This window comes from Xyrauchen texanus, chromosome 8 (assembly GCF_025860055.1).
Source record: "Xyrauchen texanus isolate HMW12.3.18 chromosome 8, RBS_HiC_50CHRs, whole genome shotgun sequence".
NCBI lineage: Eukaryota > Metazoa > Chordata > Actinopteri > Cypriniformes > Catostomidae > Xyrauchen > Xyrauchen texanus.
In genome coordinates this window covers 39,961,533-39,989,178 of record NC_068283.1, presented here as the reverse complement: position 1 = coordinate 39,989,178, position 27,646 = coordinate 39,961,533, and the positions used below count along the sequence as shown (strand labels likewise).

At 36.2% G+C, this 27,646-nt stretch overlaps 2 protein-coding genes across 6 annotated transcripts in view; one reads left to right on the top strand and one right to left on the bottom strand.

The window, feature by feature from the left end:
- The window catches only part of jmjd8 (jumonji domain containing 8), a 37,529-nt gene that overhangs the window by 2,498 nt on the left and 7,385 nt on the right, over nt 1–27,646 (bottom strand). The window contains exons 2-9 of one of the 2 annotated variants that reach the window (XM_052131687.1): nt 4,608–4,728; nt 4,288–4,377; nt 3,625–3,673; nt 1,472–1,568; nt 1,290–1,358; nt 1,075–1,194; nt 912–979; nt 565–699 (exon numbers count right to left, since the gene is read on the bottom strand). In XM_052131687.1, the coding sequence (XP_051987647.1) occupies nt 565–699; nt 912–979; nt 1,075–1,194; nt 1,290–1,358; nt 1,472–1,568; nt 3,625–3,673; nt 4,288–4,377; nt 4,608–4,717 (738 nt within the window). In that variant the 5' untranslated portion in view covers nt 4,718–4,728. Of the gene's footprint in view, nt 1–564; nt 700–911; nt 980–1,074; nt 1,195–1,289; nt 1,359–1,471; nt 1,569–3,624; nt 3,674–4,287; nt 4,378–4,607; nt 4,833–27,646 lie in introns of those variants that run through there. The other variant, XM_052131686.1, reaches the window with a different exon arrangement.
- On the top strand, nt 7,110–18,414 carry LOC127647446 (deoxyhypusine synthase-like). Of its 4 annotated transcripts, none has more exons than XM_052131683.1 (10): nt 7,110–7,192; nt 7,653–7,865; nt 10,858–11,019; nt 11,165–11,286; nt 11,389–11,485; nt 12,372–12,458; nt 12,570–12,675; nt 12,765–12,868; nt 12,959–13,084; nt 13,331–18,414. In XM_052131683.1, exons 2-10 carry the CDS (start codon nt 7,665–7,667, stop codon nt 13,424–13,426), a joined length of 1,101 nt encoding a protein of 366 aa, XP_051987643.1. In that variant the 5' UTR covers nt 7,110–7,192; nt 7,653–7,664; the 3' UTR covers nt 13,427–18,414. The 4 variants fall into 4 exon arrangements, with proteins under 4 accessions (XP_051987643.1, XP_051987645.1, XP_051987641.1 ...); XM_052131685.1 differs by having other exon boundaries at nt 7,647–7,865; XM_052131681.1 differs by having other exon boundaries at nt 7,112–7,192; nt 7,633–7,865.

Below are 27,646 nucleotides of genomic sequence, written 5' to 3'. Positions count from 1 at the left end.
GCTTTTGACGTCAACCTTTCTTTTTTCTGCAGAACACAAATTACTCCTAGTAGGTGGCGATATGCATGAAGAATGCAAATCGAAGAAAAATGTTTTTTAAAGTGGAGATTTATAGTAAAAAAAGGACTTAAATATTGATCTGTTTCTCACCCACACCTATCATATTGTTTCTGAAGACATGGATTAAACCACTGAAGTTGAATGGATTACTTTTATGCTGTCTTTGTGCTTTTTGGAGCGTCAAAGTTCTGGTCACCATTCACTTGCATTGTAAGGACCTACAGAGCTGAGAAATTCTTCCAAAAATCTTCATTTGTGTTCTGCAGAAGAAAGAAAGTCACACACATCTAAAATGGCATGAGGGTGCGTAGATTCTGTTTATGGCCTTACACTATTAAAGCAACGCCATTTAATGTGTTTACAGGACAACAGACGTTGTCAGTTTATTAAGCATAATCGTTATAAGAACGTGCATCGAAACGTGCTCATTTATAAATAAAGTGTGTAAATGTGTTCAAAATGCACACTTTTGAAAACGTAAATATGAATGTAGTGTTTGTTAACCTCTCCTGGTCTTATTGTGCACTCCAGAGGCTTCTGGTGGTGCTCCAAGTTCGGGTAGGAGAGAGTGACCCAGGAGAGAGTGGTGTGGTTGGGGTGGAACTCGGGTGCCTGGTCAGGGGGGTACAGGATCCAGCGCTGGAATACACACATCATAATCAGACAAGTGCTGCAAAGCCTTTGCCATTAAACCACTGATAACCCCAATAAACCATTATAAGCCTGTGGGCGAGGCCACCCAAATTAATTGCACCTTTCTTCAGAGTAACAGAACAGATCTACAATCAGTTTGGGTTATGCCCATTAGCACTCCAAATAATGCATTTTTATGAGCACAGAGATCCACACACCTTCCTGCCATAGATAACTTCAGAATAGCCGGGGCCGTGCCAGTGAAACGGGACGCCAGTACCCGGTCCTGCAGCAGAGATGTTGTGTAAAGTGTAAAAATGTGTGTATGCACCCTCCATAACTAAATCTACATACCGAAATGGCAAGTCCGTGTGTGCATACCAGCAATCCCAAAGCTATATGCAGGACTCATTTGAGGAAGAGTGTAAGGTGGCGCTTTGTACTCGTCAAACAGAGAATGCCACTCTGTGAAGTTATTGTCCCCGAAGAAGTACAGCGTATCTGGAATAAACACACATGGATGAAATAATCACGCACAGTGTAACAAGGAACGGAGGTGGGTAAAGATTGAAGAATCGTTTGTGTGCAGTACTGACCACTGCCGAGGGTGTTCTCAGACTGAGGGGTCAACAGGAACTTTACAAACTCTTCAAACCGCACATCCACTTTTAAACAGAAATCAAAAATAGAAAGATTAATAAATGTCTTCCGTGTCATCCTGACCTATACAAGCATTCAAAAGACTGTGTAAATGTCTACATTTGCTGCCTAAGTCTACCTTTCTTGTATGAGTGTGTATTGGCGGTGCTGAGACGGACGGTTTTCTCTCCGTACTCTCGCAACAGACTGGATTTGGAACACAGGAAGCGGAAATTCTGAAACAACCAATCACAACACAACGCTGTTAGAAATTTATCAACTAGAACAATTACAGATCAGTACAAATACACACCTGACCTTCCCCACGTGAACATTATTCATATGCTGATAAGAGATTAATCGGTCGATAGTTTTTAAAATCGATTTATCGAACGTCAAAACATTTTTGTAGTCTTTTGTTACTGTGACGTGCACAGGCATAGAGGCTAGACGAGTCCACAGTTAAACAAATCACTTTATTGTTTAACCAAAATGCCAAGAATAAAAATACAAATGAATATATACTGCATAGCGTGGGACTTTTAACTATAAACTAAAGGTCGACTGATAGTGGATTTGCCGATACTGATAACAAAGGTTGTGTAAAAAGCCGATAAGAGATTAATCGGTTGATAATTTTTCAAATCAATTTATTGAATGTTAAAAAAACGAAATCAGCCTTTTGTTACTGTGACGTCCACAGGCAGAGACTACAAGAGTCCAACATTAATCAAATCACTTTATTGTTGAACCAAAATCCCAAGAATAATAATAAAAAATTAAGATATAGTGCATAACGAGAGACTTTTAACTATTAACAAGAAATGAATTATTTCAGGACTCTTATTTTGCTCAGTTACAATTCTCTCTATTTAAATATTTACCAAATTCAGCTTTTTATAGCCTATACCAGCCTATGCCATATCTACTAGTCGATGGCAAAGGCAATGCTGGTAGAATGTACTTTCGTTAAATTTTAAATAAAAATAAATATAATGTCTTTCCTTCTTTTAGTTTCTGTCTGACTTGCACTTGACGAGTAAATATTGACCAGGCGAGGTTTTGTTTATTCAGTTGCCATGACAACTAGGTTTGTGCATACGCGCCTTCCAAGGACTTCTGAGAACTGAGCGCGAAATTGCGATGCTACTGCCCGGATTAGGCAAAACTGAATGGAATCAGACAGTAGCATCGCAATTTCGCGCTCAGTTTTCGCGCTCTGTTCTCAGAAGTCCTTGGAAGGCGCGTATGCACAAACTTAGTTGTCATGGCAACTGAATAAACAAAACCTCGCCTGGTCAATATTTACTCGTCATCAGAATAAGGTAAATGCCCTGGCTATTGTAATCTATTGTGCTGTAGGTGTTTTGGGTTTAGTGTTAAAACTGAATGATATCAACATTAAACATTGTTATTTTTTATTTTTTTATTAATTAGAAGATTAATTCCATGTAGGTATACATGCAGTAGTCCCAACAAGCATTTTCTTATTTGAAATGAAACTGTTTTTTTTTTTTTTGGTTGGTAGATCTTATTGAGTTGGTCATTTAAAAGTAGATCATCATGCTAAAATAAGTGTGGGCACCCCTGTCCTAAACAGTGCATCCGAAAGTATTCACCTCGCTTCAATTTTTCCACATTTTGTTATGTTACAGCCTTATTCCACAATGGATTAAATTCATTATTTTCCTCAAAATTTTACAAACAATACCCCATAATGACAACGTGAAATAAGTTTGTTTGAAATCTTTGCAAATTTATAAAAAATAAAAATAAAAAATCTATAAAAAATAAAAATCACATGTACTATAAACAAGCCCAAAACACAGGACTCTTATTTCATAGCCTAAATATTCACCATACGAGGTTTGATGATGAATATGGTTTATTATTATTCAAAAGATATGAAGTTAGAGACTGTATGTGCTGACGGAGCACATTTCCATAGTAGCATTATTCTTTGCATGCCCTTGCTTCCATTTTGAACACTTATCAAATCAAAATAACAAAATCCGGATTGAAGTGCGAGTACAAATATAGAGGAATATTGTCAATGATGAAAGCAAAGCAATGATACAGCAAATCCCCACGTAATTGTTTTTATTTCACCTCTAGAGGCAGCTGTTCTGAAGAACCCAAGCCGTTTTAACGGTGGACTCCTCCAGCACCAGCCACAAAAATGAAGGAATAATTGCTTTATTTTTTTTTTAAACTATCGGGAAGTATCGGCGGCACCGATTAAATGGTAAAACTGATATATTTGTCGACCTCTAGTATAAACAAACTTCTTACTGTGTTATCTGTGAGTCCTCGGAGTATTACAGGTTTTGTGTAGGCATACCTGTCAAACAAATTATCATTAGTATGAGAAGAAATATCCAGACATCGCAAACATTCATTCAAATGATGCATAATAAGGGTTGATCTCCAGGATGAAACTTATGTCTAGTTGTAAAAGTGATTACATTGAATGTTTTCTTTAATAAAAATTCAATTAATTCTACCATTTAATTATGTATATCAGCCACTAACCTTACATGTGTGTGTATTCTTTAGGGATTGGCATTAACGAGTAATTCTGTAGTCGAGTACTCTAACCCACAAAAAACGAGTAACCGAAAATATATATTTTGTTTTATTTGCAAACGTTACCAAGAACGGTTACAAAATAACTAACTGCAACAAACTTTGCATTGCTTTTGGAAAAATGAAATATACAATGTGCATGAATTCAATCCTTCTTACGTTTCATTATAATTCTCAATGCATTAATGATTTGGTGAGAGATACGGAGTGAAAGTAACAGTATAATTCAGTGTTGCCTACGGCAGGCAAATCACAAATACGCAAAAGAAAATCAATTTGCGATATTCAAGTATTTTTTATAGTCGATTAGTTGGTGCTCAATGAGTACTCGATTAGTCGATTACTTGTGCGCATCCCTAGTATTCTTACTCTTTAATAAATGCATTGTGTGTTATCGAGGTAACATCTCGGATCTCAATGTTACATCCGCCTTCATCCTCCATACTGAATTCCCCTCCCCTGAAAGACAAAGCAAAATAACCCCCAGTAACCTTCAACTAACTTACAAGTGATCATTTGCATGCGTTTGAGGTGGATAACAATGGCTGTCTCAAAACCTAGTGAGTTCCCTCCCCAGATATCTTTTTAGAAATGTTTTGTCTAGACAGGCAGCTCACTAGATTTTGCGACACAACCTATGTTGCATATAATATGAAAATAATAATTTAAGTTTTTTTTTTATCGCTCACCATCCTCCGTCATCTCCACCGGGGACGTCTGTACAACTAAACGAAGCCGGTATCTGAACTAACAGGAGGAATAATACCGACCTGAGAGCTCGATCCATGTGATTATCCATTCATACAGCCCCTGTCATAAGAACACACACATAACAACACCTGTTTACACACCGCAGCTGACCATCACACTCACAGAGGCTCTGATCACACCGCTTTCAAATTCACACGACATTCACTTCCTGGTCTGAGTGCGCCAGGGACCAATCAGCGGAGGCCGCACCAGGATGTGGGCGGGGTCTCATGGCACTTAAGGAGAACGCATGCTGATCTTTATTAAAGTATTACGTATTTACTCTATTTTATTTATTTTGGATTTTGTACATTAAAATACAAACGAATATATATATATATATATATATATATATATATATATATATATATATATATATATATATATATATATATATATATACACACCATACAATTTACTGGCTATAGGATCTACTCATGTTTTGTTTATCATAAAGGACAGACGAGGATTGTTAGGAACAGTTTGAACATGCATGTAACATGCTTTATTTATGCCCATATTTATGTTTGATTTGACTTCCTCTCCAACATTAGTTAAAACAAACTGTCATACATCACTTTCTAGTGGTTTATCTCTTACACGTTGACTTGTGTAGTCATGTAAAAAAGCATACACTCAAAAAATATCCTTTTAAGATTTACGCATTTCAATTTAATAACAAAATGAGGTTTGACACATTTTACATTTATGCATTTGGCAGACGCTTTTATCCAAAGCAACTTCCAGTGCACTTATTACAGGGACAATCCCCCCCGGAGCAACCTGGAGTTAAGTGCCTTGCTCAAGGACACAATGGTGGTGGCTGTGGGGATCGAACCAGCAACCTTCTGATTACCAGTTATGTGCTTTAGCTCACTACACCACCACCACTCCACACCTTCTTCTTGCACAACAGCTCCCTCACACCCATATCCCAGTTTAATATCCATACTTCATTGGTCACAGGTGTACATTACTCTCCTGGTACTCTGTTCACATGCTCCTCTGACCGCACCATCAAGTTAAGGCTTCCCATCTGTTAAGATAAATGTTTGTTGTGCTTTTATCCAAGGTTTCTGTGTTTAACATCTCTTGTTTGATGCAGGTTCACCTCCCACGTGCTCCACCCAAGACACTGTGTACACTTCACCATCATGCAGGGGTTAATGGAGACTGTTTACATTTAGCACATTCATTTATCTCTATATTGGTAATCCAACATATGGTTCTACTTTAGGCTTATTAGGGTTTTTCCTAAACAAAGATCAAAATGATTAAATGAAACTCCTCGGACATGCACTACCATTTCTGCTGTTGCACTGTATAGACTGCAGTGCTAAGCTGCAAGTTTGAAAGGAAGTAAAGTTAACTGCTCGTTTAACCATGTCACACTCTGACATCTCATAAATAGATCTGTTTAATGATACCAGTATAACTCTTATCTATCAGGTATCTGCTTCAGGTAAATAAAGACTCATCAGGTTTCTCTATCTTCTCAGTTAAGCATTGAGGCAGGAATCGCTTCTGGCGCTTCTGTGGAGGATTGGAGACTCAGATCCTAAGGAAGAAACGCCCAATCTGTTTGTCATCTGACAACTATGTCATACTGTACACTTCTCTTTAACATTCTGGGAATTTATTGATGCATTATACTTCAATGTGTTGCTTTTATTTAAAAAATAAATAAATAATAAGTTATGTGGTAGCTGTCTGATACTTAAGTGTTACTTATGCCTTGATCCTGCCACAGAAATAAAATAAAAATGGTAATTCTTAATGTAGATCTCACAATTGTGACTTTTTCCTCATAATTATATTACATTAGTGGCATAAAGTCCCCCAACAGCAATGTGAAGAAAGACTGGTAAGAGAGCATGCCAAGGCGCATGAAAGCTGTGATTGAAAATCAGGGTTATTCCACCAAATATTGATTTCTGAACTCTTCCTAAGTTTAAACATTAATATTGTGTTTTTAAAAAAATGAATATGAACTTGTTTTCTTTGCATTATTCTAAGTCTGAAAACACTGCAACCTTTTTGTTATTATGTACTATGTTGGCATGTTCTTAAATGACACTATTTTTTATATGAAATTTGGGACAAATGTTGTCAGTAGTTTATAGAATAAAACAAAAATGTTCAATTTACTCAAACACATACATAAATAGTACATTTATAGAAACTGATAATTTTGCAGGTGGTCTCTTAATTAATTAAACTTCATTAAACATAAAAGTTTCAGTTATTTTTCCGCCTTATTTGCGCAACAATAACGACAACATTCATCCACCATCCATTCTGTTTATATTGTAAACCTTTAACCTGTATATAATACACATGAGTCCACTTGACGCGTCACAGATCCATACATAGGCTAAACGCGTTTGGAGGCGTCTGTATTAACTTTGTACCATTGCGCTCGCCGTACTTGTTTGGAACGCGTGTGTTCAAGTGTGCCGTCTAGTGAGAGAGATCCGCGTTAAACTACATTAACAAGCCGGACATTACATACAAAACCCCAGGGGTGAGTAGAATATTATTAGTTTAAGAGATTTTTTTTTGAAAAAATAAGATATTTATTTAAAAATGCGCTTTAGATTGAATATATAACACTTGATGAATTATTGACAAACTCTGCTAGTATGATTTTCACATTATTTACATCACATAAACATCATTTTTTGAAAAAATAAAACAAAACACTGTTGCAGAAAACGTCTCTAACTCCTGTTTAAAAATGCTGTTGAAAATATACTTTGGTAGTGCCATTGTATTCTTAAAAGTACTTTGAAATGCCATATATTGTGCATATCATGGTATAGGAGGAATGTTGTAATCATTCATATGATATACTGTATATCCATACATAGTATGTATTACAATCTTATACCATCACTTTACCATGGCATTTCCACAGTACTTAAGAGATGGCAATATATCCTGTTCTTAATGACACTTCTATAGATTACTATTGCAAGTTGTAGGTACAGATCAGGATGACAATGGCACATCAGGCTCCCTTGGTGGCGAGGGATGCAGTGTTAAAGGAGAGCTGCCCCCTGTCAGAGGACTTGCCCTGTATTAAAGGTTATGACTTCAATCAGGGTGTGGACCATAAAGCCCTGCTGCAGTCCTACCTCACCACGGGCTTCCAGGCCAGCAGCTTTGCACAGGCCGTGCAGGAGATCAATAAAATGGTGAGTGATTTAAAAATAAAGCAAACTGCTGTGTGCATGATGGAGTTTGCAGTTCATTATGACTTAAAGGGATAGTAAAAAAATTAATTATATAATATAAATATATATATATATGATTGTCACAAAAAAAAAAAAAGAAGAAACAGCTTTCTCTCTCTAGAAACTCGTCAGCCAATCATTGTTTTGGGGAATGAAGGATATACAATGCTTGAAATTGTAGGAAATCTTCAGTTTTTTGGCAAAGGTGTAACTACAGTCTTCAAAGACAAAGCACAACTGTCTCTAACAATGACAGAAAGAGATGTGGAAGACCAGATGTACAACTAAACTAGAGGATAAGTACATCAGAGTCTCTAGTTTGAGAAATAGACGCCTCACATGTCCTCAGCTGACAGCTTCATTGAATTCTACCCGCTCAACACCAGTTTCATGTACAACAGTAAAGAGAAGACTCAGGGGTGCAGGACTTATGAGAAGAATTGCAAAGAAAAAGCCACTTTTGAAACAGAAAAACAAAAAGAAACAGTTTAGAGTGGGCAAAGAAACACTGACATTGGTTAACAGATAATTGGAAGAGTGTTATGGATCTGAACCCCATTGATCTTTAGTGGGATCAGCTAGACTGTAAGGTGTGTGAGAAGTGCCCAACAAGACTGACACATCTATGACAAGAGCTACAGGAAGTGTGGGGTGAAAGGTCATCTGAGTACCTGGACAAACTGACCACTAGAATAACAAGGATCTGCTAAGCTGTCGTTGCTGCACGTGGAGGATTTTTTGATGAGAACTCTTTGAAGTAGTTTAAGAAGTTAAGAAGCTGAACATTGTTTTAAAAATGTAATAGTAAGTTTTCACATTATGAATGTCCTGAATATACATTGTGATCAGTTGAATGCCACTTTGGTGAATAAAAGTACCAATTTCTTTCTACAAGAGCAAAATCTATTCCAAACTTTTGGTGCCATTGTGTATATATGTGTGTGTGTGTATATATATATATATATATATATATATATATATATATATATATATATATGTATATGAATATATTAGGGCTGTCGATTTAATGCATTAATTCAGTGGAATTAATTTTATAAAAAATAACGTGTTAAAAAAATGAACACTAATTAATCGCAATGCCCCCAGACCATAATAAGGAAGATTGGGAGAAATGCAAGCTTGTTGTACCACCTGTTTACTCCAGAGGGCAGTAAGTGAAACTTCAGCTGTATGAGCAACACACCGTTTATACAGTGAAGAAAACACCCTTCAACAACAACACAAACAATGCGTTACGTTCTTGTGTTCAAAACACTTGAAGGAGTACAAATGTGAACTAAGGGATCTCAAGATGTGTTTAAAGATTGAGTATTAAACTATATTTAACTTGACACAGTGAACTAAACATTTATGTTTATGACGCAACGCACACGAGACGCTACACAAGCATGTCTGACGCAGGTGTACATCCTTAAACAAGCCCTCATAATAAATCTCCAACTGATTGACAAATGACAAAAAGTGAACTGTGTGCCAATGATTGACTTATGATCAATACTATGGTAGTAAACAATACATTGTATTTTAAAGCCGCTTTTTGTTTTATCAATGACGAACTCTTCTGCTACAAGAATGTAATGCATTTTAATTATCTAAATATTTTTTATTTTATATACACACACACAAAACAGTTAGTTCCGGTCCTTGAATCTGATTGGACGAGAGATGTTCCATGAGCACCGATGGTGTGACAGCATCAGCACTCGGACGCTTCACTGTGTGTGTCACTCTACTTGTGTTTGTGCTGAACTAAAGTGTAAGAGTAATGCATATGTGTTAAGAGTTACTGCATGAGTGTCTCTTACATGTATTTTTAATGACATTTTTTGACATTACATATATTAGTCAGCAGGTGGTAGAAAAAGATAATGTTTGTGTGTAATTTGAGCAGTTGGTGAAGTGAACCCATCAGTCATTGTTTACAGACAACAGCGCTCCGTGATCGCCCTTATTACTACTACACGACTACAGCTAGAAAATAAATGTAAACGGCTTTAAACGAACAACTTCATCATTAAGGCTCATCACAGCTGAGAGACACAACAGACAGAATTATTACACAACTCATTACATTACTTACTACTTAGACTTTGCGGTTTCTATAGTGAAAGATTATTTCACCGGCTACTGTGAAATAGGGAGAATTATCCCCGCTTGGATGTCGATTTTTCCACTGTGAAATCTGATCCCCAGAAAGCTGACAGCATCTCTGCTTTGGTTTTGCAACAGGTGATCACACACGCTCCATCTCCATCTCCATCTCTCTCTCTCTCACACAAACACCCATCCTGGTTCATCCAATAACTTCTCAGAAACAGCACAAGCCGTGATATTTCTGAAGTGCTGTTTTTGAATTACTAACAAAGGTTTGGACGCTTCATTTGTTTTGAACCAGCAACAGCAGATTCTGATCCATCGCGTAAGAATGTAGTTCCATACACAAAGGCGTTTTTATGACCGTACTCAGTTTTTACTACTTGTTTATTGAACTGTTGTATATAAGCAATATCACACTCACAATCGTGCTATATGGCCCTATATCAGCACTGCTGTGATTACCTACGGCACTGATGTGCTGATGTAGGGCCATATACCATGATTGTGAGTGTGATATTGCTTATATATATGCATATGAACATAATATGAATATTAATGACTTATGAATAAATGTAGCATGTATGTGTTATCCTGTTGTTAATTTAAAAAAGAACATAAAACTTTTTTAAATTAATAAATGTAAGTATAATAACAAACTAAGAAATGTTTAAATGAGTTAAGAAAGGGGGCACTGCGGGATGTTTGTATAGCCACAAATCAACATCAAAATCTAAGCTCTTACCTCATGTTGAGTCTCATCTTTTTGCGATGTACATTTATATTAACCTGAGTACTGTTGGATGTGCCCTGTATGATGTCTCTGTGTTTGGAGTAGATAGAGAAGCGTTTAGAGTCGTCGAAGGAGGAGCAGGTGGGACATGAGGTCAGCGATTCTCATCACTCCGCTTCAGGATGCACCATCTTCCTGGGATACACCTCCAACCTGATCAGCTCAGGTGTGCGAGAGAGTATTCGTTACCTCGCACAACACAAAATGGTACGACCACACCTGTGACTTTGTTTGCAGCACTATTATTGCCCGCAAATGTTTTGCGATTTGTCTTGATTTTATTTTTTCAAATGTAGCGTTGTCTGTTTTATTTCTTCTATACTGCAAACAATGTGTTTACATGTTTTTGTAGGTAGATGTGATAGTATCCACAGCAGGGGGGATTGAAGAGGACCTTATAAAATGTTTAGCACCCACTTACCTTGGAGAGTTCAGTCTGAAAGGCAAAGAACTACGACAGCAAGGCATTAATAGGTAAAAGAACAGTTGCTCGTCAGATCTTTTAAATGCTTCTAGAATTCTATATTAGAATTCTATATAAATATATAGAATATATATTTAAATTTTTTGTCATAGAATAGGGAATCTCCTGGTACCAAATGATAATTACTGTAAGTTCGAAGACTGGCTGATGCCTATTCTGGACCAAATGGTTCTGGAACAGAAAACAGAGGTGAGAAGTTTTATACCATTTTCAAGTTTTTGTGTTTTTTTGTTGTTGTTTTTTTTCTTCTGTTTCATTTTGAGTAGTTTTTTTAATGTATTTGTTGTTTTGATTTTATATGAATTTAGTTTGTTTTTATTTTTATTTATTTTTTCGTTCCATGGTTTGTGTTGAAATTTTTAAATATTGTTGTTTTTATTATTGTTGAGATTTTAGGAGGGGATCAATTTAAATGTGTTTATTGATGGCGCAATCAATATTTACTCATGCAGTCGTGTATTTTGTTTCATTTTTATTTTGCTAGTTTTTTTGTTTTGTTTTTTGCGTTGTTTTTCCTTCCAGGGTTTGTGTTTGAAATTACGTATTTATTATCATTTTTTTTATCTACATTTTATGAAAGGGATCAATTTCAAAAAATGTATTAATTTTTTTCTGCTCCCAGGGAATATCAATATTTACTCATGCAGTCATGTATTTTTTTTATTTATTTTATTATTTTAATTTTGTTATTTTTAGTTTTTTTGTGCTTTGTTTTCCCTCCAAGGGTTTTTTATTGACATTTTATATATATATATATACTGTACATTTTGTTTGTTTGTTTTCTTGTGTGTGTGTGTGTGTGTGTGTGTGTGTGTGTGTGTGTGTGTGTGTGTGTGTGTGTTTGGTTGGTTGATTTTTTTGGTTAGTTTTTTTTTGTCCTTTTGTTTTCCCTCCCAGGGTTTGTGTAGAAAACTTTTACATATTGATTTTTCTCATTGATAGTTTGTGAGTGTGATACAATAAATGTTTTTCGATGGTGCAATAAATATGCAATCATGAAGTCATGTATTTGGCTTACATTTTGAGGTTTTATTTAGTGAGTTAAGTATGTGAAGTATTGTTCAATGTACATCAGGGCACACACTGGACACCCTCGAAAATGATCCACCGACTCGGCAAAGAAATAAACAACCCGGATTCTGTTTATTACTGGGCTTATAAGGTATTTAATCAAAGACATACAAGTCACATCTAATAATCTTTTCCCATATGTAGCATCTCCTAATGGATCAAAAAACAACCATCAAAAACAACCTTTAACCTTGTTTTTCAGAATGACATCCCTGTGTTTAGCCCCGCCCTCACTGACGGCTCATTGGGTGATATGATCTATTTCCACTCGTACAAGAACCCTGGACTGGTGCTTGACATTGTGGAGGGTGAGTTGCACATGATTTGGTATGAATGAGTCTGGAGAACGTTTACACTCAAGATGGTAATTTCATTATGGTCATTTTGGATACTGCAGATATTCGGAGGTTAAACAGCAAAGCCGTGTTTGCCAAGAGCACAGGGATGATTATTCTCGGGGGAGGTCTCGTCAAACATCATATCGCCAATGCTAATCTCATGGTAATCACACGGACCCAAAAGAAATTAGAAAGATCTTGACATTGAACATAACATATTAACTGCTGGTCTCATCTTTTTTGTCACTCTCAGAGGAATGGGGCGGATTTTGCAGTGTTTGTCAACACTGGTCAGGAGTTTGATGGTTCAGATTCGGGTGCCAGACCGGATGAAGCTGTTTCATGGGGAAAGATCCGTATGGATGCCACACCTGTAAAGGTAAGATTCTTTATGGTTCCTTAGCAGGGCTGGACTGGGAAGGGGGGTCCTTTCTGACCCACCAGCCCGCTCGGTTCTCCCAATGGCCGGTCCGCCCCTGATTGGCCCCAAAGTGCATCGGCCCACCGGGAAAATACCCTGTATGCCAGATTACCAGTCCAGCCCTTTTCCTTAGTGAACATGTCCAAAGTTAATGTGATCAATTACGATGATGATCTGGTTAACTGTGTCATTGTTTCTCTGCAGGTTTATGCAGATGCCTCTTTAGTATTTCCACTCTTAGTTGCTGAAACGTTTGCACACAATGCCAACAGACTGATCAAGGAAACGAAGAGCGATTGATGGTGCTTTCCTCTTTCTAAACCTCGCTAGCGTCCTTTTGTCTTTTCCTGTTTGCTTGGATATCTGTCCAACTGATTTGAATGCACCATCTAAATTCATGACATCTTGTTTAACTTGATCATGTAAACAAGCTTGGCATCTTTGTTTCTTTTATTACATGTGACCGTTTGCAATCGTTCAAGTCTTTCTATGTAATGCCTGTAAAAGTCTGTTCAAAAGAAGCTATTCAAGTCGATTGCATTTGGAATTAATGTTGACCAGCTTTTTATTTTGACTTTTGTAGCTTTTTCAGAAGCGACAATGTTGATTTTATTTATTTCATCCCTAGTTGTTGTGCACAACAGCTTTAGTGCCATTTCTGTCTGCTACTTTTATCTGTGAAATATTGTGCATGACATTTAGTGTGCTGTCATTTTAAAGGAATATTTGGGGTTCAATACAAGGTTTAAAGTTAAGCTCAATCGACAGCATTTTTTGCATAATGTTGATCACCACAAAATTGTTCTTTTTAACTTGTTTGACGACCCCTTATCTTAAAAAAAAGAAGCAATTTTTGGTTTTGGGTGTACTATCCTTTTAACATGTTTTTAGAGTGATAAAATCACTTACTAACCTTTTCTGTGTAAAGTTATAGCCAATTTTACAACTTTGTTGCCATGACAGCGTAACACTGTAACACTAAAACGACAATTACAGCTCAAATAATTCACAAGTTTTAACAGAAGAATTAATGTAAGTGCTTTTATAAAATTATAAGCTTCATATTTCTGTTTTTAAACCATCCAAAAATGGGCCCCCATTAACCTCCATTGTAGTAGCCTCGATTTTTGCTTTTTTTTTTTTTTTTTTTTTTTTTTTTAGAATAGGAGGGACAAGTCAAAATAAATGTTTGCAGTAATCAACATTATGCCAAAAACGCTGTTGATTGAAGTTAACTTGTATTGAACACAGAATATTCCTTTAAGGCCACCAGAGGGCGGTAGTGTCTTCAGTTCAGAGGTCACCAAATACATTTCTTATATGCTTCAGTTATTCACAAGAGGCTGTTATTTTATTTGACTTGCACTTGACTGTTTAAACGGTTTATTTCATTGGTGTGACAAATTAAAACTATTTATTGTGTATTTAGCTGCTGTGTTGAAAGTCCTCGAGACTTGGGCATGAAAATGGCAAGAACATATGCTTGACTTTAGTGCAAACGTTTTGACCTAATTGTCAATGTTTTTTTTGGCCCTGTCAATATAGTCTCAAATTTCCTTCCTCATATCTGAAGTTGCATTGATAAGTATTTTTCGCCTGAGGGAAATGGTGCAAATCTGAAACCAATGTGTTTTCAACTTGCATGCAAAGCGTGTCCTGTCTGCCCTTGTTTTGATAATTGTATTTTGCTACCAAGAAGTCTCACCGTGCAGCTCATCCTGATACAGGTCAGATTGCTGTTGAGTGGATGTCAGTTTTCTGGGCGTTGTTGCATGACTGAGGTCACCTGAATGGATTTGTTATGAGTAATAATTTTGTCTAACTGAAACATTTAAATATGCAAAATGTGAGGTCTTGGCGTTGGAACGGTTTTCAGTGTTCAAGCATTAATACAAAGTTTGTCAAACCATTTGTGCAACCTCAAAACGTTGTTCCAAACCCGTTTGACATTGTTTCTAAGGGACATTGTAGGCAGAACACTAGCTTCAGCCACCATCTTTATTCCCCCCATGCAATGAAAGTGAATGGTGACTGAGGCTGTCAGTTCGTACCATTTAGCCTATGTATCTCATATGTTTCACTGAACAAAGAAATACAAAAATAAGGGGGTTTGGAACAACACAGGAGTGATTAATTGATGACAGAATTTTATTTTTTGGGTTAATCATCCCTTGAACTTATTTCAAGGTGGGATCAAATACATGCATGCCATATTTCCATCATTCTATTTGTCCTCTTTGCATTTGCAAAAAGGGAAATAATAAAATTAAATGATGAAAAGGCCTTTTGCCTTAAATATATAGTTTTAGTTGTATACTGTATATACCGTGCATTCATAAAGTATTCAGACCCCTTCATTTTCTTCCACATTTTATGTCACAGCCATATCCTAAAATGCTTTATAATTTTTTCCACATCAATCTACACCCCATGCCCATAATGACAAAGCAATGATTTTTGATAACTTGATTTTAAGAAAACTAATCTGAAAAATATCACATTGGCATGAGTATTCAGACACTATGACACTTGCAATGTAGCTCAGATGCGTCCCATTTCTCCGGATCATCTTTGAGATGTTTCTACACTATGATTGGAGTCCTCCTGTGGTCAGTTCCATTGATTGGACATGATTTGGGAAGGTGCACACCTCTCTATATAAGGTCTCACAGCTGAAAATGCATATCAGAGCAAAAACCAAGCCATGAGGTCAAAGGAACTGCCTTCAGTACTCAAAGACAGGGTTGTGTCGAGGCACAGATCTGAGGAAGGCTACAAACATTTTTTTTTGGCTGCATTGAAGGTTCCCAAGAGCACATTGGCCACCATAATTCTTAAATGGAAGAAGTTTGGAACAACCAGGACTCTTCCTAAAGCGGGCCACTTGGCTAAATTGAGCAATCGGGGGAGAAGGGCCTTGGTAAGAGAGATGAACAAGAACAAGATGGTCACTCTGGTTGAGCTCCAGAGATCATGTGTGGAGATGGGAGAAACTTGCAGAAGGACAACCATCACTGCAACACTCCACCGATCTGGGCTTTATGGCAGAGTGACCAGACAGAAGCCTCTCCTCAGTGCAAGACACAAAAACATACCTAAAGGACTCTCAGACTGTGAGAAACAAGATTTTCTGGTCTGATGATACAAAGATTGAACAGTTTGGCCTCAATTCCAATCATCATGTCTGGAGGAAGCCAGGCACCGCTCATCACCAGCGCAATACCGTCCCAACGGTGAAGCGTGGTGGTGGCAGCATCATGCTTTGGGGGTGTATTTCAGCAGAAGGGACTGGGGACTGGTCAGGAATGAAGGAAAGCTGAATGCAGCAAAATACAGAGATATCCTCGATGAAAACCTGCTCCAGAGTGCTCAGACTGGGCCGAAGGTTCACCTTCCAACAGGACAATATGACCCTGAGCACACAGCCAAGACAATGCAAGAGTGGCTACGGGACAACTCTTTGAATGTCTTTAAGTGGCCCTGCCTTGAACCCAATCAAACATCTCTGGAGAGACCTGAAAATGGCTGTGCACCGACGCTCCCCATCCAACCTGACAGAGCTTGAGAGGATCTGCAGAGAAGGCAGATAATCCCCAAATCCAGGTGTGCAAAGCTTTTTGCATCATAACAAAAAGGCTGTTATTGCTGCCAAAGGTGCTTCAATACATTTACAAAATTATCAATAATCTGCTTTTTTTTGCTTTGTCATTATGTGGTATGGAGTGTAGATTGATGTGAAAATATAATAATTTAAAGCATTTTAGCATAAGCCTGCAACATAACAAAATACACACAAAAAAATGAAGGGGTCTGAATACTTTCTGAATGCACTTTATATATATATATATATATTATTACTGTATATGCAAATCGTTTTTATTTAATACATGCAGTATTTTTATTAATAATTTATTAATATAATAAACATATTATTATATTATGTATTATATAATAATAGTAATGCAAAATAAAAGCCACTTGTAAGATTTCCACTTGTGTTCCCCTGTGCATTTGTAAAAGGTGAATGATGAAATTAAATGATGAAACGATGATTTTTGCCATAAAAATATAATTTAAATAATATATATAAAAGTAAAATATTGAATAATTGTTTAATGCAAATTATTTTTAATACATATAATTAGTAATATAGTAACATATGATATTATTATTCATAAGAAATATTCTAATTAATAATAATAATAATGCAAAATGTATGATGTCATGTATGAACGGCTATCATGTAGGACAAAACCTCTGTTTATCTTTCTGTACAATAAACTTCACTTTAAGATGTCTATAAATCAAGATGAAAACGTGATGAAACATGAAAAAGTAAAGGTGAAAAGTTCTGTGTTCTCCAGCTGTGGGGTGGAGTTAATCTGGCTAGTCTTGTTTTGTGTGTGTGTGTGTGTGTGTGTGTGTGTGTGTGTGTGTGTGTGTGTGTGTGTGTGTGTGTGTGTGTGTGTGTGTGTGCGCGCGCGTGCGCAGGGGCGGACTGGGAAGAGAAATCGGCCCTGGATTTTACATAGAAACCAGCCAAAAAGAGAAGCCGAACAGTTTCGGTCCTGTTTCGCGGCCGCCCCACTGGGAAAAGTCCCGGTTCGCCATATGGCCAGTCAGCCCTGTATGTGTGTGTGGGGGTGTGTGTGTAGGCTATAAATGAGCAGTCACCCTCGTTATCTAATCTTACTCTCTGTTTACCTGTTATGTTGACATGGTAACCACCCCAACAATTTATATCTGTCATAAACCTGTAAAGGTGTAAATCCGTTTGCAAGCAAAAGACACCGTGGGAGTAAATCCGTGAAATGTGAAAAGAAGGTGAGACGTCTGCGTGGGGACTTTCAGTTGACTAAAGAAATAAAAAGAGAAGTCCCCTCGGCTGTCGTCTTAGAAACAGGAAGTACAGTGATGTCAGTTCTAACAGTGACGCAGCCATCTGCTGTCGCTGAAGGTTCTATTTGTTGCTATGGAGACGTCTTTGGTGTAAGCAAACATCCTGTGGTCCCATAATCAGCAGCAGCAGCTTGATTTACATTAGAACTGTCCACACCTGGACTACACACACACACACACACACACACACACACGAATGAACCAATTGACGCGAGGCCTCGATTTCTCTTTTGCAAGTTTTAATCTTTACACTGAATTTTAGTCTTAACAGAATATCTAATTATAAATTATAGAATTTAATTTAGGTTTAAATATCCATACATTTAAAAATATATCTTATTTATTATTATTAACCTATTTATTTTTTTTGCACTTTTCTTTTTTTAATACTAGTATCACAATGAGTATTTTTAAACACCTTGTAGTACTAGAAATTATTTGCAATTGAAAGCCACTTTTTGTCGGTTTGGACTCTTTTCATTAGAAGCAGGCCTAGATTTAAATAATTTAATTTACATTATTTACATTATTTAGATTTTTCTTAAAATAGGAATTCATATATCAACATTAATATTTTATAAAAAAAATTATTTTTAATATGCTAAATATTTATATTAAATTATATATATATATATATATATTAAATATATATATATATATATATATATATATATATATATATATATATATATATGAATACATTTTTTTTAAAAAAGACAAATTTAAGCCAAATTTAAGTTTTTAAATGTTTTTTTTTTTTTTTTTTTTTGCAAAATAGTTTTTTACTGTACTTTGCAATCTTTTAGCAGAACATTAAATAGGCCTACATATTGCAGTATTAGGAATTATCTGCAATTAAAAGCTACTTTTTGTCAATTTGTTGACAAATCAGGAGGCCCAGACTTTAGGAATCTGCATTGTTTATTGCAATGTTTTTATTTTTATGAATGTATTATTTTGTAAAGTGAATATATTGTCATTCGTATTTGAAATATAATTTTTATGTTAAATATTTATATCAATTTATTTTCAAATATTAATGAATTACAAAAATAAAAAGCCCCAAAATTTTTTGGGGAATTTAAGCCACATTTAAATTGTAAAAAGTTTGTATTTATTTTTTTATTTTATTAAATTTTTTCCAAAATTGTTTAGTAATGTTTAAAATCTTTTAGCAGAACAGGAAATAAGCCGACACCTTGCAGTGTTGGGAATTATTTGTTAATGCTTTCAGCATAACTTCACAGGCCGCTCTAACACACTTTAACTCAAGAAGTTTTCTCAGAATCTATTTGTAAACCAACTCAAACCGGCTCCTCTTGTGGTTTGGCTATCACACATTCAAATGTTAATGTATTTGGGTTTCCATGGTCACTTGCTGTATTTTCAATTGTTTGGTTCTTGGTCACACAACTAAGAAAATAATAAAGCTGTCTGACACATTTGACTGTTTACCATATGGGGAATTTCACACAATGGATCATGACAATGCAGAAGCAAAGATAAACAAACGCAAGACACAGGTGGCCTGAAGTTTCACAAAAACACTTCTTTTCTAAGTATAGGCCGAAGCGATGCAATATTCTCTGGGATGCAAAACCTAAGTTTCATAGGCCTACTGTCACTAAAAGGTTGTCCAGCAGAACAGTTTGTCCATTAGGATACTGCATTTTAATATGCAAAAATATTGGAAAATTAAACTTTTAACCAACTTGGTTTGAATGGACAGTTCGTGGTCTCAATTCAAGCTGTTTTTGTTATGTTGTTTTTACTTTTACTGTCAGAAAATGTAATAGTGTGCTGTGATTATAAACCCTTGAGGGTGAATCTTACTAAAACACGTCCAGGTCACATTTAAAAAAGAATTTCACGTTTCAAAATCAAAAGAAAAATGTATGTATATATATATATATATATGTGTGTTAAATGAAGCATATTTTATGACTATTAAGGTGCATACAGATGTTTTTAATTCTCTTAGTGATTCTCATTAGTGTAAATCAGTAATTAAGCTCTTCATTTTCTTCTTTTCATATTCCTTAGTTCTTTTGATTTTGGTGGGTAATATGACCCAGATATTCTGCACAAGTTTTGTGAGATTCACCTTTGAATGTCAGAAGCTGTGGGGAGGGTCATTTCTTTTTCGGGAAAAATTGTAGAACATTTCAGAAGTCAAATCATCACGTTTACTGGCATCAACAGGTTTATTGGCTAAACTACACCATCCATTATTGCATGTTAATATAATATAATATAAAATAATAAACTTGCATTTTACTATAATTAATTTTTATATATTTATATTATTAAATATATTCATTAGACATTTTATTTGGTCTGTATTTATTTGTTTATATTAATAATTGTGCAGCTTTAACCTGCAACCTTTTAGATAGTAGACCAGATACTCTTCCACTATTACACATGATTATTTATTCTCATTACAAAACAATAACATTTGTATTATATATATCATAGATATGTATGTTAATGTTGAATGTATGTTACTAAACATATATAAGAAATAATAAACAATGAAAATAAATAAATAAATAAATAAACTAGGTGTGCTACAAAGGGATAAAAAAGTATAGCCGTTGGTGCTCAGTGGAAAAAGGGGCAACAAAGATCCAAGACACTCACACGGTATGAATTAAAAAGCCTTTATTTAACCGATCTACAACATCTAAAATGGCCAACGTGTTTCGGCTAAGAAAGCCTTCATCGGTACAAGCCTTTTTCCCCAGTACAAAGAGGCACATTATATGGTCTTGGCCATCAGTGAAAACACAACAGCTGTGGGAGTGGCTCACAAACCAGCTGTAAGGTTGGCAAATATTTATATATAATACATATATCAAATATACTGTATATACAAAAATATATTTATTATATTACTAAATTGATGTAAATATTGCAACAATATATTTTGTATTTTATTCTCTTTTCTCTATTGTTATGCCAGCCAAAATGGTTGAACTGTGTATCAAGTATTTAAAAAAAAACAATTTATTAATAGTGTTACAATAGACAAAATAAAACAGAAACATTTATATAATCTAACAGATTATTTAACCATTTTTATAGCAAAGGAAATGCATTATAAACAGTTCATTTGTGGATTTATGTCCAACAGTTTTCATACCTGTCACGTGAATTGTTCAGCTCCAGTATGTAAAGTCCTCTCTCTGTGTTATCACAGTGTATGTGAAGGAGCAGAAGGCCACAGAGAGAAGACCAGGCCCCTGTTCCTGCTGAACTGAGCCAGCTGCAGCCATCCACTGATTATCAGCACAGCAGGCACAGGAGACCAGCCCACTGAGAACAGCACAGACACAATCATGAGGTTACATAAAAGGAAAGAATGACTGAGAAGAATGAAACAGAAAACAGTGTTCAGGTCACATTTCACCCCCAAGATCAAACAAAAAATGTGAACAATTATAATTTGCATAAAGGAAATGAAAAGCATATCTTGAAGACCATTTTAGGACCATTGGATTGCGTGATTATTTCCCCAAAATGCTCATTACTGTATCGCCTGTTTACTTTTGAAAATTCTTGTTATTCTCAAAGGCGATTCTTATTATGTTGGCCTGACCAAGCCAGCATACAGTTACTCTTATTTTAGGGATTTTTCAAAAGCTACAAACTACAAACTTGGCACATATGGGGGTCTGTATCAGTGGAGCAATCAATTATATACATTATATACATAAACGCATAAAAAACACAATTATCAATTGAAATATTGAATATATAGAGTGATTGATAATTGCATTTTTAATTGGCCTATTTTCTATTATCTATTGCCCTTTTATTGATTTCCCGGTTGAGACGGGAGGGGGCGGTGCCTAATCTGCTGTCATCACTCATTCCCCAAATGGGCGTAGATTCCAGGGGGATGGGGGAAGGTAACCCTTGCCCTTGGTGATGTCACAGTTTTTATCGTACTGTTTCAGCCACAAGTAAAGACAATAATGCAGGTTTTTCTCTCCGTGGACCGGCACTTTTATCTCCGTGTCGATTCTTTGTTTTATTAAATTGTCACGGAGCCCCTTCCACTTTTAAAAAATCCAATCGTTCCCAAAGCCTTTGTAGAGTTTGTATTGCAAATCATGTAAAAAGTATACAATGTATATATATATATCATTTTTTTCTCATTATGGTCATAAAAGAGGGAGGGGGGTATTGTATAACTACTATGAAATTAATATCACAATGCAGTCCTATTAAGGCTTTACCAACTTGATGGAAATATGGATGTTTTGGTATATGACTTGGGCATATTCTTGACTAATTTCGTGAGATTTACCAATGCATATTTAATTATTTAGTGGATACTTTTATCCAAAGTGACTTTCACATAAGGAAAAATTCAAGCAAATTGTCACAAAGAAGCCAACTAAATTAGCGACAACGTTTACCATGAACAAAAACAGACAGACTGAAATCCTAACAATTGGAAACACCTACAGCTACAATAATATCAAGACCGTAATTAGAAGTAATGGCCACGCTTTGCTTCAGAATAGCTGCAGTACTTCCAGTATTGCTGTTGCTATTGAATATTGTTCAGTTCTTCCCCAAGCACACCTCCAGTTCTTGGAGAATGTGAAGAGATGATCTCTTTTGCACGATGTGCTTCAAAATTGTTCATAATGTTTTGATGATGTTTGGATTGAATCCAAAGGTCCATTCAATTCTGGAATTCTAGTTGTGAATATGGGACTATAATGGCTGATCAGTGTTCATGACCTTGGGCCGCTGTTACACGAATTACCTAATGACTTCCACAAGACGCCTGCTCATACAGATCCTCTAACGGGTGTCACAGCTGGCAACAGACATAATGGACTGCAGGCATGCATCGGCTTTCTCGTAAGTACAGTAAACCCACGTAGATGCAGGAGATACCGTAAAAGATGACTCATTTAATCTTGTGAGATTTTCCTTTGTTTTACACTCCTCACAGTAGTTTATTCATTGTTTGGGCCTTGGATACAAACAGTTTCAGTACGGCTACTCTGCAGTAAATCCCATATTTTTGAGGTGCACATTTGAGCAGATTGGACATTTGTGGTCAGCAAATGTCCTGAGAAGAGTTCTTACATCACTGTACCTGCTTTGCTTAAATATGTCATACGTTCATCATTATGAGACAGCTTACTATTGCACCTTCAGTTTGGCCTGTCGAAACGCAGGGGCGGAGCCAGGAGTTTTTCACAGGGGTGGCCGGGCAGGGTGTGGCCGGGCAGGGGCCAGCGATCAGTCTGTGGTGGCACAGACATTTTCGGGCAGTACATGTGAAGTCTTGTGCTCAAAACCGGCAATTGCGAGTGGGGTGTCCAATGGGGATAGCTCTGCCCCATAGTCCCATGTTACTTTGGCAGGTCCAACATCAAAGTGCAAATTTACAAAAAAAAATTATTCAATGCACACATTATTCTGTCTTTGTCAAATTTAATAAAGCGAAAACACATTTAATGTCTTTGATAATATGGAGAGCCTACAGGTTTTTACTTAACTGTAACTTAAAAGGTGGAGTAGTGGTGGTGTAGTGGGCTAAAGCACATAACTGGTAATCAGAAGGTCGCTGGTTCGAGCCCCACAGCCACCACCATTGTGTCCTTGAGTAAGACACTTAACTCCAGGTTGATCCGGGGGGATTGTCCCTGTAATAAGTGCACAAACTTTGGATAAAAACGCTTTTATCCAAATGCATAAATGTAAACGTTAAAAAAGTAAGTTGTGTCAACTTAAGAGGGAAAGTTGTTTAAATAGAACATAAAGTTCATGGCTTAAATCAATATAACTTGTTAAATGAGCTCAATATATTTTTAAGTAAACTTGACATTCTCAGTTCAGTTGCCTTAATTCTCATTCAATCAAAATGAATACAAAAGTTCAATTCTATTATCATTAACTGTAATATTACTAATGATAACTATATAAGTGGTATATAATCTGCATTTGATGGTAAATGTTCAGTTGATGATCAGAGACCGTCCGATCCCTCTATCAGGTTCAGAACTGAAATCATCGCTCGAGGAGACACACGTGGGATTTAATACTTTACACACAAATCACAACGATGGTGACGATCATCAAACACATCATTGTGTAAAAAGAACTGAAAGTAACAACAAACAAAACAATCAACAGCATAAATAAAAGCAGCAAACACTGAAACAATGAAGAGCTAGACAGTAACATTTGCATAATTTATTCATGCCGCAGAGCATTCTGGGAATGTGAATATGTGAGCCTGTTGACTTATGCATTTGATTTCAGCTGAATAGTTTCAATATAATAGTTTAATAACTTATCACAAGGTCAGCCAACAACTTTTAACTCATTTTTTTAACTCTACATGTTAAGTTACAATAAATAAAGGCAAAATATGTTTTTTACAGCGCACGATCATGAATATGCCAAATTCAGCCTATTTATAAGATTTACGCAGTTGAATTTCATAACTGATTTCCTACACAATTGAATTGTGTAATCTTGAGCTAAATTAATAAACATTTAAATGTTAAAACTACATTTGTTTTATTTTTTTAATTTAGTTAAAGACTTCTCCATTCAATCTAATGGAAATTTGTTATGAAATCCAATTGTGTAAATCTTGACAAATATATTCAGTTTTGGATGTGTCCTTTTCTTGGTACTTGACCAACGTTCCTAACAACCGCTCAGATTTTAGGGATGGGCTTTAATGATCTTTTTAAAATATAATTTCACTCTGATTTATAGGGGTAGTTAAATTAGGGTTAGGGTTAGAGGTAGTGTTAGGATTATGATTGACGGGAATTTTGGCCCGGGAACAGCTCGGTAAAATTGTAAATATTTAAGTGTGTTTTTAAGATTTACGCATTTCAATTACACAAACTATCCCATAAAACTGAGTTGAGTAATGTTTCATTGGTGTACATATTACAAATTCTGAATAAATGTGATGCACTGAACATAATTACAATTATTAAAAAGTATGAACTTTTAAAACTTAGTCAATCAAATTCACATTTTTATAAAATACAGTTTGGTTAATGGAAAATTAACTACATTTGCTTTGCCATTAATTGAACAAACTTCATAATTACTAATATATATATATATATATATATATATATATATATATATATAAACATATACCACCAACATTGGTTTAAATTACACATTTATAATTCATAACAACATTCTATAAAACTGAATTGAATAATCTTTAATAAAATAAAATAAAATGAAAAAACAAATATTTTAAGTTTTACTAAATTAATTTGGTTTAAAATTCAATTTGATTTAATTTAGTTGTGAAATGTAAATGCGTACGTCTTTTAAAAGAGGCACATTTTTTGTATTTTATTTTATATATATTAGTAAATAAAGTCACGGTCACAATATTTATCATTGAACTATTGAAAATATACAGTACAACAACAACAACAACAACAAACAATACACGGACACAGAAGAGGAAGTTCGTTAAATAAGATCTAACTGCATCAGATGGGACAGAATAAAAAACAAAGTAACAAAGTGAAATAAGAAGACATAAATGTAACATTAAAACAAAACTGTAACATTAAAATGAACATAAAAACCTTTATTTTAAAAGTAACAGCTTTTTCTTTGTATACCGTGTTGAATATTGCTCAATAACAACTCAAGATGCACAGTAAGATATACAACAATCATATGTTATTTACAAGCACCAGTTCCCAGAGGAACCTCACAGGCCATCCTGTGCTGATTTTGGTCCCAGGGTGGCAGAACTTAACCACTGTGAACATAAATGTTCAATGCACTGTTCACATATGGATTAAGTCCTGGCACTGCATAACCGTGTAGAAATCACATACTGTAGAAGTCTACCGAAATTTGCATAAATACTCCAGTCAACATTTTTACGTGTGTGTCTGTGTGCTGTGCGAGACAGTCCACATTCCTTCAGGATTAACGTCTCGCGTGTTCAGGTATGCGTGTGTCTGAGCAGCCGTATTTGCCGTGTCTGCCGTCTCGAGGTTGCGTCCCTCACACAAGCCATTGGAAATCCCTGGCAATGTGATTCAATCGTTAGGTTTAAAAATCACTCTGCCAGGAATTCCCCTGGCAAGCAGAAGAAGTGGACAAGGGCTCAAGTCATTCTTTCTGAGATGGGGTCCTGCGATTCTATATCTGTCCTAATACATCATCCGTCGCACACTGTGAGAAATCCAATAGTGTTGGGAAACAACATAGCAAAAGAAGAAGTTCACCCAAAAATTATAAATCTGTCGTCATTTACTAGATTTGGGAAGCGAGAACCTTCTCATTCAGAACGATTTCAGGTTTTTTCTATTAAATGACGGGTAGTGCTGTACCGATTGACTGCTTAGTATCCTTATGTTTAGGGGTAGGTGTAGGGATGGGGTGTAGGGGTGGGCTTTAGAGATAAGGGTCAATCAGGTAGCAGGGAATCAGAATCGGGCGAGCAGTCAGATTTCGGCACAACACCGGAATTTTATTATTATTTTTCCGACTTTCGGTTCCATTAACGGTTCTCAAATGAGCATTATTCTGCCATGGATGGAACAATCAGCGTTCCATGCAGCTCTAGTTACCACTCCTGAATCTACAGACCGGTGAAGTCTGATTCCTGAACAAATGACTCTAATGAGCCGGTTCTTTTGAATCTACAGTGCGAAACATATAGCGCGACAAGTGTAGTCCAGTTCCCAAATTAATGACTCTTTTGACTCGGTTCATTTGAATCTACACTGCAAAACATACAACACACTACCATCGGAACAAATCACGTTTTCTCCCAATTTGGAATGCCCATTTCCCACTACCTCATGGTGGTGCGGTTACTCGCCTCAATCCGGGTGTCGGAGGACAAGTCTCAGTTGCCTCCGATTCTGAGACCGTCAATCCGCGCATCTTATCACGTGGCTTGTTGTGCATGACATCGTGGAGACTCACAGCATGTGGAGGCTCATGCTACTCACCATGATCCATGCACAACTCACCACGCGCCCCATTGAGAGCGAGAACCACTAATCGTGACCACGAGGAGGTTACCCCATGTGACTCTACCCTCCCTAGCAACCGGGCCAATTTGGTTGCTTAGGAGACCTGGCTGGAGTCACTCAGCACGCCCTGGATTCGAACTCGTGACTCCAAGGGGTGAAAGTCAGCGTCAATACTCGCTGAGATACCCAGGCCTCACATTATGAGTTTTGATGTAATTAGTGGCGTTTTATAAAAATGAATGAACAAATAAAATGTCTTCATTAAAAAGTGTGCAAACACATTTAGCATGAATCTGTTCAGTTAAAGCTGGTGTCATTTCTGTGCCACTAGCGCCACCGAATGGAATTGCAAAAACAAATGATGATCGAACAAACCAATAGTCCCGCCCCCAACTTACATCATTGGTAGAGTCAGTGTTGTTTCAGACGGGACGGTTGTTTTAGGACTGTTGCTTAAAACAGACAGAGGATTATTTATAGTGCCACAGAGACACAGTGTTTACAGTTTTTGAGAAAGTTAACTAACAAATGGCTTTCTTACAGTTGTTCCTGCAAATTAAACTGGGATAAGAGAAAGTATTTGAACACAGAAAAAGTTACACAC

Bases quoted from the DNA above. Each gene is read 5' to 3' on its own strand.
- LOC127647446 (XM_052131683.1), top strand. From the start codon at position 7,665: ATGACAATGGCACATCAGGCTCCCTTGGTGGCGAGGGATGCAGTGTTA. The intron at 7,866-10,857 runs GTGAGTGATTTA...TGTTTGGAGTAG, and splicing joins TGCAGGAGATCAATAAAATG to ATAGAGAAGCGTTTAGAGTC. The intron at 12,676-12,764 runs GTGAGTTGCACA...TGGATACTGCAG, and splicing joins GGTGCTTGACATTGTGGAGG to ATATTCGGAGGTTAAACAGC.